This window comes from Monodelphis domestica, chromosome 3 (assembly GCF_027887165.1).
Source record: "Monodelphis domestica isolate mMonDom1 chromosome 3, mMonDom1.pri, whole genome shotgun sequence".
Taxonomy (NCBI): Eukaryota; Metazoa; Chordata; class Mammalia; order Didelphimorphia; family Didelphidae; genus Monodelphis; species Monodelphis domestica.
The window spans coordinates 233,881,508-233,895,540 of record NC_077229.1 but is presented as its reverse complement, the minus strand read 5'-3'; the positions used below and the strand labels follow the sequence as shown (position 1 = coordinate 233,895,540).

General features: G+C 40.0%; 1 protein-coding gene across 2 annotated transcripts in view; it reads right to left on the bottom strand.

The window, feature by feature from the left end:
• The window catches only part of DIPK1C (divergent protein kinase domain 1C), a 41,988-nt gene that overhangs the window by 18,049 nt on the left and 9,906 nt on the right, over positions 1-14,033 (bottom strand). The window contains exon 2 of one of the 2 annotated variants that reach the window (XM_001373632.4): positions 6,377-7,060. In XM_001373632.4, the coding sequence (XP_001373669.2) occupies positions 6,377-7,060 (684 nt within the window). The remainder of the gene's footprint in view (positions 1-6,376; positions 7,061-14,033) is intronic. The other variant, XM_007487794.2, reaches the window with a different exon arrangement.

Sequence of the window (14,033 nt, the reverse complement as noted above, 5' to 3'; positions counted from 1 at the left end):
AGTCCAAGGTTTTAGAAAGTCATTAGAAGTCTTGATGAATCTCATGTAGCCCAGAGCCATCCACAAGCCTTTGCAGGCCCATATCAGATATATTTGCCTTTCCCATCCTCCTAGTAATGTCTCAAAAAATGTTTGAAAAATATTCATTTTACCCATTCCCGTCCTATGTTAAATATCCTGTAACATAACTTCAAATGTTAACTCTTAATTTTTTGAAGGGAGTAGAGGGTGGGAATTGGGATGAGGGGGGAAAGGAGTGAGTGCCAGCAATCAGGACAATTTCCTGAGAATGTCTAGCATAGCATGATTTGCTTTGAGGCATGTGGAGAATAATGAAAATGAAAAACATAGAAAAATTTTTCAGGCATTTCAAGGCTTTGCATAATTATACACCCAGCCATAACAAACAGAGTCAGCCTGCCATTTAAATAAATCTTTTCTATTGCATTGTGAAGCCAGGCCAAATATGTAATTTCACAATTTACCCCAGTGGTACATTAAAAGCGAACATGAGTGAGGCTACACTAATGAAGCTGTTCTCTGAAAAGAACATTTTCACTGTGGCCTTGTGCCCCTTTCTCTTTTTTTCCAGGGTTTCTGGCAGCCTTTCTAGGCTCCTACATGAAACTGGAGCTTCCTCTATGTACCAATTTTTACCTTTTCTGCCATATATGATTCTTTCCCCTACTTGTAACTATGTCCTTCTGGTTTCCCCAGAAGACCAAGAACAGTTGTTTTTTTTTTCCTTCTTTCCCACTTATAACAGAATGACAAAGAACAGCTCACATCTATTTCAAACATAACCCGATACTTAAGGAATAAAAACAAAATATTTATATACCCAGTACTTCTTAATTCTTGAAATGATCACAAAATCTTTTATGCATAAAATTACCTAACCCACATAATTTACTACAAACCATAATGTCCTGGCATCGTAACAGAAAGACATCTGACGATAATTTCATTCTTCCCTGAAATATGATCTCATATTTCTTCAGAGCAGAAAAATGTACTATCTGTTTGAAAGTGACCATTAGCATTCAATGAATAGTAGTTTGGACCAGAAAATGATGAAAACTTTTCTAAGTGTGACTTCAAACTAATTACTGAATTTTGTAAAATATCATGAATTGCTAAACTAGAACCTGGCTAGACTGCTGTCATAGGCTTCTGGAATACTAGAAATCTGGTAATTGTCAAAATCCAGTCCTTGTCTCACCTAGACCAGCTCTTTACAGTAAATTAGGTCACTGCTCAAGAGATGGCTCAGAGGGAGAACACCACCTGCTGGATTATTCCTTTCATTTCCTCAGAATATTCAGCTTCTCAGACAAGCAATGGTTGAGAGTCAGGGAACAAAGGGTTATGGAGTCCCTCTCCTTCCACTGTTTCTCCTCTAGTTATCTTCTCTCCCTCTTTCCATTGTTGCTCCTCTAGTTATCTTCTCTCCCTCTTTCCATTGTTGCTTCTCTAGTTATCTTCTCTCCCTCCTTCCATTGTTTCTCCTCTAGTTATCTTCTCTCCCTTCTCTTTTCATTGCTTCTCCTCTAGTTATCTTCTCTCCCTCTTTCCATTGTTTCTCTTCTAGTGATCTTCTTCCCCCTCTTCCCTCATTGTCTCTTCTCTAGTTATTTTCTCTCTTCTCTTTTCAGTGTTTCTCTTCTAGTTATCTTCTCTTCCACTTTCCATTGTTTCTCCTCTAGTTATCTTCTCTCCCTCCTTCCATTGTTTCTCCTCTAGTTATCTTCTCTCCATTCTCTTTTCACTGTTTGTCCTCTAATTATCTTCTCTCCCTCCTTCCACTGTTTCTCTTCTAGTTATCTTCTCTTCCACTTTCCATTGTTTCTCCTCTCCTCTCCATTCTCTTTTCATTGCTTGTCCTCTAATTATCTTCTCTCCCTCCTTCCACTGTTTCTCTTCTAGTTCTCTTCTTCCCCCTCTTCCCTCATTGTCTCTTCTCTAGTTATCTTCTCTCCTTCCTCCTTTTATATGCTCCTCGCCCTTCTCTTTCAACCTCTGCATATTATTTTTCTTCTCATTTCCCTTCTCTTTTCCTCTCTTCTCTTTAGCCTTGGTCTCTTTTCTTCTGCTACTCTGATTTCTCTCCTCTTTTCTTTCTTCTTTCTCCTCTCTGTTCTCCTCTTCCTTTTTAACTCCTTTCTGTTTTCTTCCCTTTTCTCTTTCCCTTTCCTCCTTTCTCATCTTCCCCTGCTCCTCCAACTCTGAATGAAGTCTACAGTGTAACCATCCAAACAATAAAAGAAAGTCTTTATGATTCTGACACTGTGCACTTCCAGGACCACTACTTTGATAGTTCTTCTCTGAGCCAGGACTAGCATAAATTAAACAATCTAATCTGAAGGGTGCCTCCCCTCCCCAAAATACTGTCCTCAGAAGCCTGCCCTGTGCTGAAGTTCTCACCCATCTTCCTGAAATCTTTCAGGTGATTTAAACTCTCCAGACTATTCTCCATCTCATTCCTCACAGTGATTATAAACTTTTTTTTCTCTCCTGTTATCTTTAACTCCCTCCCACACATTTTTCTTCTTTTTTAAAAACTCTTAGCTTCAGTCTTAGAATAAATCCAAGGCAGTTCCAAGACAGAAGAGTTAGAAGAGGTGGGCAACTGGGATTAAGTGACTTGCCCAGGGTCACACAGATAGCATCTCATACACTTTTATCAGGCAACCAGTGAAAAGACTGAAGACACCAGACTTTGGACATTGGACATATTTAACTTCTCTGGTTCTTAGTAGCCTGGATGACCTGTAAGATCTCACCTGCATCTACAACAGCCTGAAGATATCTTCATTTGAACATCTATCTCACCAATGTGATATGTCCAAAATTTAGAGGAGTTTCTTTCCCTCAAACCAATTCCTTCTTGAGTTTCACTGTTTCTGTTGGAACATCAGTATTCACTAGTCCTCCCATAAAATCCTCAGACCTTTTTTTTGTTCTTCTTTGTCTTTCACCTCTTATATCCAATCAAATACCAAGTCCCAGTGATTTCACAACACTCTGCTTACAGTTGCAATAACTTCCTTTCTGGTCTTCCAGTTTCTGCTCCAACTCTTCACCTACCCAACCTTTATATTTCTGCCAGAATAATATTTTTTCTGCATGGGTTGGGTTGTCACTCTTCTGCTCAAAAACATTCAACAGTTTTCTGTTGCCTGTGGCAGTTTCCATCCTTAGCCTTTTGCCTCTCCATGAACAAGTCTTAGTAAATGGTCTGCACTCATCTGCCTCCATGCCTTTGTTCACACTGTGCCATTTACTTAAAATGACCTTCTCTCCTCTTCTGTAGAATTCCTATCCATCTTTTAAAACTCAATAGAGGGGCAGCTGGGTGGCTCACTAGATTGAGAGCCTGGCCTAGAAATGGGAGGTCCTAGGTTAAAATCTGGCTTCAGACACTTCCTATATGTGATCCTGGGCAAATCACTCGACCCCTGTTGCCTAGCCCTTACTGCTCTTCTGCCCTAGAATCAATATACAGTATTGATTCTGAGACAGATGGTAAGGGCCCCCCAAAAAAAACACCTCAATAGAGATAAAAATTAAAGTTAGAAAACTAAAGAAAACATTTTATAAGTCCTTGGGTTCCCAAAATCCCATGAATCTGTCTCCTCTCTGGACAGTTGTTTTGGGGGGGGTGGGTTGTTGTTGTTTTTTTAACTCTGTAATGCAAGTAAGAGACAACTTGGCATAATAATATGAGAGAGCCAGATGGAGTCAAGACAATCTGGGTGAGAGGCAAGAGGATACAATGGAATGTGCACTGAATTTGGAGTCAGAGAACATGGGTTTGAATCCCACTTCTGTCATTTACTGCCTGTGTAACCCTGAGCAAGTCACAAACACATCTGTACTAATTTGTACAATGAGGGGGTTGGACTACGTGCCCTCTGAGGTCTCTCCTTGCTCTAAATCTATAACTTTCTGATCCCAAGTCCCCCTTGTCATTGTCTGTGTGACCCTAGGCAAGTCCTAGCCTCTCAGTGCCCCAGGGACGTCTGGAAGGCTATAAGTTGCAGGACAGTTCTAGAACTGCTTTGGAAGAGGGATTTTCATAATCAAAAGTCCCTTACATCACTGAAATTACAGATAACAGACTAAAATAAGTTTACTTAAGTAACATTCTGTATCATAGACATCTCTATTGTTATTTTGTCCTGTATTTGGACTACAAATTCTAGTCTAGAAAGTATTAGATCAAAAGTTATAGTCTAGAAAACAAGGAACATGACTTAACTAAACCCCTTATCTCCCTTTGTGCCATTAGAGTCCTGGGTATTCAGCAGGCACTTCATAAATGTTTGTTGCAAAAATAAAGAATCCCTGTTCCCTACCTCCATAATTAACCAAAAGGTATCAGTAATATCACTGTCCTTTTGACAGCTTATATTTGTAATTGTTAATATAATTGTTATTTGGGAGCAGCTAGATGGCTTAGTGGATTGAGAGCTAGGATGGTCCTGAGTTCAAATCTGGACTTGGATACTTCCTCGCTGTGTGACTCTGGACATGTCATTTCACACATACACACACACACACACACACACACACACACACACACACACTGCCTAGCCCTTACTACCAATGCACAGTACTAATTCTAAGACAAAAGGTAAATGTAACAGATTCCCATACTGCTCTAGGTGTTGGAGATGTTAGTTAAGCCAGATTTGTAAATTCACTAGTTAAAAGAGATTTTAACATGCAGATAACCAATGGGACAAGAGAAGGGAACATGCAAGCACGAGGCTTTTCTACTATGCACCATGCTTGTTCCTTGACTGTCCAAAGGCATTATGATCATGGGAATTAGCTCAGGATCCCGGATCTCATAAAACAATATGTTTTATTGTATGACTCTCTAACATTGTGGGAAACGATGTACTCTAGCAGAAAAGGAGCCAGCCTCGGAATCAGGATGAGCTAGGCTTCCTTTGGTCCCTAAAATCTGAACTGGGATCCAAGAATTACTGAATTAATTCCACAGTTCTCTGTCCCCGGGGTGGGTGGGAATAAAAAAGCCCATCTCATAATGAGGTACCTAACCCTTTCTTGGCTTCTGTCCCTTTTTTCAATAACCTCTTACTTATTTGAGGCAAGGTTGCAGCAGGGTAGGGAATACACACATTCATCTGTTTTCTATCAAAGCAGTTCTCAGCGGCAGCCATTCTCACCCAAAGCATGCTTTTCACTCACTACAAACACTAAAATACCACTTGTCTCCCTGGCAGTCATGAGCACAGAATGAAAACTAACCAAAACAGCTCCTGAATGAAACCGTAGGGAGAAGCAGATTTAAATTAATGTGGAGGAGGAAGGGGAAGCCGGATCCCCAGGCAAGAACACACATGAAACACGCTTCATCTCTCAGTCCTTCCACCCTTATTCCCTTTGTAATACCCCTCTTCTGAAGATAGCTGCCTCAGGTTGGCAAGTTAAATAGCTATCCCCCTGCCCAAGGAGATTATTGCTGTTAAATTAATGGCCAAAATGTCTTCACTCGTTTTGAGAAATTAATTTCATTGGCCATTAGGAAATACGGACCTTGTGATGTTTGGGGCTGTCTGCTCTCTTGTTTGAAAGCCCTTTTCTACCAATACCCATCCCTCTGGGTGATGGATGAGATGGAACCCCCCCCCCCCAGTGTTACTGCCTAGAGCTAACGTTATTTAGTAAACTCAGAAACACAGAAATTGAGAGTTTGAAGAGACCTCAGCAGCCATGCAATCCAATTCATATGTGAAGAATTTCATCCTCTCTGAGCTATCTGACAAGTGGCCCTCTAGCCTTTGCCTGAAGACCTCCAGTGAGAGAGAACCCACCACCTCTTGAGGCAATGCATCCCATTTTTAAATAATTATCACTGTTGAGATGTTTTCCCCAACAAGTAAGTCTGTCTGTCTCTTTGTAGCTTCTACCCAAAGATCCTGGATGTCATCTGGATCCAAACATAGAAAGTCTAATCTTTCTTCCACATGCCAACCCTTAAGTTACTAGAGCATAGCTATCATGTCCCTCCTGAGTCTTTTCTTCTATGATTCTGAATAGCTGGAGTGTCCAGAGGGTAACCAGGATGATAAAGGGCCTTGAGATGATGTCATGTGAGGCAACAGGGGGAATATTCAGTCTGGAGAATAGAGAACTGAGGTGGGGTAGGGGTGGTGGTAGTGGTTATAACTCTATAGGAGAATCAAAGGTGGAACTCTTACCAGATCAGGAAGAGGATGGTATTCATGGGGCTTTTGCTAAACTAACCCCAGATCTCTAGAACCCAAACAATCAGACATCACCCAGACTTAGAGCCCTCGGTCTTCTCTGCTATACTTATTCCTCCCTCCCTGGAACCACTTACTGTGAAGTCACTCCTTATGGCAAAATTTTCTGGTTTGATATCACAGAGGTGAAGGCGATGGGAGAAGTCATTATCAAAATGGTTTACCATGTCCAAGAAGCTGAGGGCAATGTTGTTGATGGCCTTTGCCTGGCCCTGGTCACTCACAAGTGGGATGCCAATAGCCTCTTCCAGAGGAAAAAGTGTTCTGTGTCGGGGATGTCCAGCAGCAAGGTATTCAACTGCATAGAAGTGGCCACAGGAACCCAGCACCTGTAGGACATGGCGGCTGAAGTCTTGTAGAAGGCTGAAGTAGATATACTCCTCCTGCTGAAGCAGTGACCACATGCTGGCTACCTGGACTTTCCAGTGAGGCCCCCTTCTCCCTGACCACAGGGGCCCCATGGTGCTGTTGGAGAGCTCTAGACCCAGAGCATTCTTGACCTCTATGGCTACCATTAGGAGGAGTTCTGCCTCAGGGAAGTCTTTGCTACCCTCCACCTCCTCATCCAATAAGTCAAGGGGTTGGAAGTTGGAGAAGGCCTCCTTCTTGGATTTTAGGACAACAGGCTGGCCATGCCAGGTAGCCTGAAGAACTTTCTTGCCCCTCTCATAGTAGAGGCAACGCTGGTACACCAGCTTGCCAGCCACACACAGGTCTTCACAAAGGTCTCCCATCAGCGTGCCCCCTTGGTAGTCATGACACTGAAGTGAAGAAATGAGAGTCAGTCATAATAAAGATTATTCTGGGAAACCAGCTCTGCTTTGGACTTCTATTATCTATTTTCCCCATACATTTAAAAAAATTCATCAGACTGTCAATCTACTTTAAATAAATACCTCCTGTGTGCTCAGCACTGGCCATGGGAGGTGCTGATGGAGAATAAGAGGTAGTCCCTGTCCTCAAAGGATAGTTCACTAAGGTACTCCCCATCTAGTGGAGGAGAGAAGACTAAAACATGTAGGATAACCACAGACAATGGATTGATCTATAATTAATATAACGAGATGGAGAGGACTTACCTTTCCATATTTATTTTGTTCATTAATGAAGACTAGGACTACATCCACAGAAATGGAAAAAGCTAGGATTCCAAGCCTGGCTTTACTATTAGCTAGTTGTATGACTATGAACAAATTACTTGAATTCTCTTGTCTTCAATTTCTTCATTTCTAAAATAAGAGGGATTGCTAGGTCAATTTTAAAGGCTCTCAAGGCATAAATATGATCTTTATAGTCTGAAAAAATTAAAGCATCATCTACTTTTTAGGTTCTATAAATCTATCATTCTAGACCCTGAATCGTGAGGCATAATCTGTAGGGAGACAGTAGGAGGTCAGACAAGAAGAACAATGTGAACTGGTTTAATCATAGAGAAGGGCTTTTGAAAGCTGAGTCCCAAAGACTGGGAAGGATTTGGTTGGAAAAAAAGGAAATTGAGAGTGAAAATGAAGAGATATGGGAAAGGGCCAGAGGAACAATGTAAGGTAGGAACAAGGCACAGTGATTAGACTGAGGATTCTAGAGATTAGACATTTCTTCAAAACTTCAAATACTCTCAGGGAGTAAGCAATAGAAAGAAGTAATAGTGATCATCCCCAAACAGTCAAGAAACTACTCTATTCAGTCAATCAGTAAACAGAAGCACCTACTTTGTGCTAGATATAGTCTGTCCTAAGTGATGGAGACACAAAAAGAGGTAAAAGACAGTCCCTGCCATCAAGAAGCTCAGAATCTAATGAAATTCAATGAGATCCAGGTCAAACAGGGATCTGAAAGAAATAAGATGGTCAGGAAGATCAAATTAACAGCCGAGTAGTGGATAAACTGGAATGGGGGGGAGGGGGGTGATGATTAAGGGAGACCAAACATCAGGCTAACAGAACAATGGTAGTAGCAGTGTTAGAGGACATAAGGAAATGAATAAAAGATGTTACAAAGGTAAAATTAATAGGACTTAGCAAAAGATTTAATATGGGGGAGGAGCATCAAGAGAGACATTAAGGAGTAAAGTATCACACTTAACCTGTAAATCTGGAGGATTGATAAAATGACAGTGCCCTAGACAAATAATAGGGAAGTTTGAGAAGGAGGAGAGCTTGGGAGAAAAGACAATGAGTTCAGTTTAGAATGTGCTGAGCTTAAGATGTGTACAAGATACCCAGATCAAGATGTCTAATAGGCAGTTAGAGATGCAATTCTGGAGATCAGAAGAGAGTTCAGAGTCAGACAAATAGCTTTCAAAATAATTTGCATAGTGATGATGATTGAATTTATGTGAGCTGTTGAGATCCCTGTGGAAAGGAAAACTAAAGAAAATTCTGGACTTTGTGCCACTGAGTTGGAACCAACAGCAGTGGGAGTGTTTGAGAGACGATATTGACAAGAATGACAGTTGGGGGAGGGAGGAGGGACAACTGGGAGTGGCATTTGGTCTTGTGACTAGCACTTCCTTAATGGCCCTGGGAGTAGAAGGAATCTCTCTCCCAGTCTCTGGATCAAAATGCCTCTATTTTCCTGATTTTCCCAACTGTGTGCTCTCCCTGGATTTCTTTGGTCGTGTCATTGACAAAAGGACTTAAGGTATGCAATTTGAACTGTAAGGCCTGTCTTTAGGGGCATCAGCCTGAAGAGACAGGCCAAACCAGCTCTGAAAGTCAGAACTTTTCTTCCTCTTGCTGTCTACTGCTAAGACTTTTGAAATTAAGAAAGCTAGCACAGATATAACATAGACAGGAATAAGAGAAACCCTTCCCCAGCCTGTGAGGCCTGGCCTCAGCTCAAAAGCTAAGAGAGACTCAAAAACCTCATCTAGGGAAATCCCTCTTCCCTCTTCCCTCTTCTCTGATACCTCTCCAATCCAAACTTGTTATTAAATTTTATCTTTAATTAACCACAGTTAGATAAGAGTACTATCTTTTCAGGAGTCATAGAGAGAGCTGAACCTCAGGACAGCCATTCAACTAGAAACAGTCCTTATTGGACCCCTGTTGGGCAACCTTGGTCTGGGGGGAGGCTTGTCCCTCAGGAGGGTCCATGCTTACCTGCCCTAGGCCATCTTCAGCATCAATCCATAGAGAAGATATCCCCGCAGGCTATCATAAGAGGTCCATTTCTCGGGAACCCCATTTTTCAAAAATAGCCTTTTGGCAGGGGGCATCTCTCTCCTTTTACCTCATCAGCAGCCATATTCCCTCTCTCCTTTCAACTCCTCTATTCCCTATTGCAAAACCTTCTGTATCATCTGTTCCTAAATCCCACCCATTTCCCCAATAAATATTACATCACCAAAAAAAAATAATACAGAAGGAGAAAATATGAGGAGCAAAAAAAGAGCCCTGGATGATCCACCATATGTATATAGAGGAGTTTTCCTTGGCAAAAAGGATAGCCTCTCCATATGAGACAGGGTGAAGGAAGAGATAGTGGCAGAAGGCAACTGTGTGATGTGGAATTAGGAGGAAGGAAGAGAGAGCTCTCAGTGAATAGCCTGAGTTTTTTAAATGAAATATGACACAAAGTTCTCAGCAAAGAGGATAAGGAAGGAAGAAAAACTATGAGATGTTTGAGAAGAGAAGAAAAGGTCTGAATAAACCACCATGGATACTGGGATGGTAGGAAAAAAGAGATCTAAAGCAAAGGGAGTTGTGGTAATACTAGAATGGGATTCCAGATTTCAGAAAAGTCAGTATAGATGATAGAAGTAGTGTTGAAGCAAATGAGGACAAGACATCATCAGAGCAAGAAGTGGAAGCAGGAGAAGGGAATTTTCACCTTGACAGTGACTGAAGATCAGTGATTAGAAGAGGAAAAGATGGTAGTTTATTAACCAACAGATAGGGAAATATCATATGCTAGGTATCTCCAAGTTGTATAATGATATAGGAAATCAGTTTTCTCTCACACACATGGGAAAGAAGAGAGATCTATCTGGGCTTCTAGGTCAATAAACATCTGAGTATTTGAGTCTTTAGAAGCCTAAGAACTTAAATTCAAATCTATTTACTCCCTAAGTCTATGATTCTATATTTCTTCTATTTTCATAGCCAACTTCTTAAAAAATGTCTATAATCATTGCTTCCATTTCTTCAATGACTACTCACCTCTTAACCCTTTACAATCTGACTTCTAAATTGATTCTTTATAGAAACTGCTCTCCCCAAAATTGCCAACAACCTCTTATCTCCTAAATCAAGTATCCTTTCCTCAGTTGTCATTCAACATCAGATAACAATAATAATAATAATAGCTAGAAGATACTATTTGCCAGACACTTTATATATTATTTGATCCTCACTGCAACCCTAAAGGATAGGTGATATTATTACCCCATTTGACAGTTGGGGAAACTGAGGCAATCAATTTAAGTCCCTTGTCCAAGATCACACAGCTAGGTGTCTGAAGCCAAATATGAATTTGGGTCTTCTTGAATCCAGACCCAACACTCTATCCACTGTGCTGCCTAACTCTTGCTTTTATTTTACCATACTTATTCAAGTAGTTGTCAAGTTTAATCAACAACTCTTGCATTTCTTCTATCCATCCCCTTCTTCCAACTTATGTGGCCATTACTTTAGTTTAATAGCTTACTACCTATTCTCTAGACTCTGGTTTTCATTATTTGCCTTTCAAAGAAGAACAATGACATCTTGATGCATGATATATTGACTTTCACATGTCTTGGATTTTAGTGAGACATAGTTGAACAAAATCTTCAGCTTTACTCTGTCTTCCAGAGTCATCAAAGACCAGTGACAAAACAAAAGTCAAGAAGACTGGTGATGACTAGGACTGCAGTGGGTGATCTTGGAAGCTTTGATGTCTTACTAAGCACTAAGTGCTCCATGACACATTTTTCAGCTACCTTTGTGGCTGTTGGAAGAAATTGTTCTAGACTCTGGTAACAGACTCCTAATTGGTTTCCCTTGCTTCATATCTCTTCCTTGGGGCAGCTAGGTGGTACAGTAGATGGATTACCAGGCCTGGCATCAAGAAGACTCATCTTCCTGAGTTCAAAAATGACCTCAGAGACTAGCTATGTGACTTTGGACAAGTCATTTAACTCTGTTTGCCTTAGTTCCTCTTCTGTAAAATGAGCTGGAGAAGGAAATGGTAAAACCACTCTAGTATCTTTACCAATAAAAAACCAAATGGAGTCACAAAGAGTCATACACAACTGAAAAATGACAGAAGAACAACAAAAATTTCTCCCTTCCTCAGTCTATCACCTAGCTGCCAAATTAGTATTTCTAAACAGAGAAGAAGCTTCAGTGGTTCTACATTGCCTCCAGGACAAAATATAAATTCCTCAATCTGGTATCTAAAATATTCCAAAAGCTGACTTCTATTGACCTTTCTGGGCTTGCTTCTAGAATATTACTCCCCTTCAACCACTCTCATTTCCAGTCAATCTGAACTCAAAGCTTTATCTTGATTTTGGCATTCCATCTCTGTGCCAGGGAAAATCCCCATGACTGAAATGAATTTTTAAAGGAGAAACTATTAGAGATTAAGGAGGAAATAGATAGTAAAACTATGCAAGTGAGAGACCTCATATATAAATAAAACCAAAAAAATAAATAAGAAAGAAGTAAGAGAGATGAATGAAATTTTAGAAAAATTAGAGTTAATAGATACCTGGAGAAAAGTGAAAAAGGATAAAAAGGAATATACCTTCTTTTCAGCAGCATATGGTGCATTTACAAAGATTGGCCATGTACGAGGGCATAAAATCATTGCAAAGAAATACAGAAAAGCAGAAATAATCAATGCAACTTTTTCAGATCATAATGTGATAAAATTATAATTAGTAAGGGTTCATTGAGAGGCAAATTAAAATTTAATTGGAAATTAAATAATCTAATTCTCCATAACTGGTGGGTTAAAGAAAAAATCATAGAAATGATTGCTGATTTCACTGAAGAAAATGACAATGAGGAGACAACATATCAAAATTTATGGGGCACAGTGAAAGCAGTACTCAGGGGGAAATTTATATTAACAAAAAAGAGAAAGAAGAGATCAGTGAATTGGGCATGCAACTAGAATCCTTAGTTTTCTTCAAGAATCAGCTTAGTTACCATCTCCTACAGGAAATTTTCTCCAATTTCCCCAGTTGTTAATGATCTCTGCCTCCTAAAATTATCATGTATTTGCATATCTTTGTTTTTACATGTTGGGTCTACCCAAGAAGACTTAACTTCCTTGAGGAAAAAAAACTACTTTTAATTTTTTTTTCTTTGAATATCTCCAACAGATATCACAATGTCTTGCACAGAGTATGTACTTAATGCTCATGAATTGCTAGTGGATATTAGCCCTCACCAAATGATTATTGACTGATTACAGAACCACCACCCTTGCATATCTTACAAAGAATTCTAATATCTTAAAAAGAATTCCTAATCCCCAGTTCTCAAGAAAAAATCCACGTTTGCAGATGCATCTCAGAAAGCATAGTTCAATGACCCAGAAAGAGCCTAGAAATCCTAGAGCTGAAAGATCTGACCTGATTTCTTTGATTATTTCTCTCTAAGTAACACTGCTCCCCACCTCAAAAAGAAAAATTATTTTAACTTCCAACTTTATTCTCCTCATCTGTAAGATAAGGTAGTTGGGAGTAACCTGCTTGACAAATGCCTAGTCAAATGATGAAATGAGTATGAAATCATGATCTGGCAATTGCTGAGTATCATATATTAAGCAGTGCAGACCTTTTTGTAATCTATTTTGTGCTCCTTTCCCCCCTCCCCCCTGCTCCAAAATGACTTCAAATATTTTTGTTGGAGAAAAGTGCATTAGTGTGTTTTTAAAACTATATACACCCTGTGTATTCCTTGAAATTTAATACTGCTTTGGTAAACTTCCATCCTTCTATTATTATCCCTGGCACACCATCTCAAAGTTTGGGGGTCATCAAATGTACCATCTAAAAGAAACAGTACTCTCTTTGTCAATCACCCTCTCTGCCTATAATTGTTTCCATGCCTCCACTTTCAAAAGAATTGCTGCTGCTACTTCAGACTGCTCTGGGATCATTCTGAGTCGCCAGAATTGCAGCTACAAGTTGATCCTTGGAGAGAGAATGACATTTGGAGAGTAAGTGAACATGACCAGTGATTAAGGAGATGGGACAGATAGGGGATGCAGGAAATGACTTGGTGATATCCATTTTCCTTATTACTTTTTTCTCCATTTCATCTGTTATTTATTCAACTTGGTTATCTTTGTATAGAAAGTCTGATGTGAAAATAGAGTAAAAACATTTTTAATTGAAAAATGAACTAAAAAGCCTGATAATTATTAAAATGGATTCCCTGTGATGTTGAAAAATACACAGCTTAAACCTAGTAAAAACTAATCTTTATCTGGAACACAGAATGGAATTAAAATGGGCAGGATATATATGAACAAAAGCACCATTAGTCGCCAGACTTTAGTTTGTGGTTTCCAATAGAGCCTAGCCTACAAAAGCATCCTTGTGACTCCAGTCTTTGGGAGCCAGTGCCCAGCAACAAGGAAGGAAATCCTTCCTTGGAAGGAAATTCTCCATCGTTACATATTGAGAAGGCCAAAATCAAGAAATGACATTGACTAGAGGCAGGACTGATTAGTTCCACACCTGCACAGAAACTCTGCTGGCAAGTGCTTCATTTCACCATATTGTCTGTCGGCAGG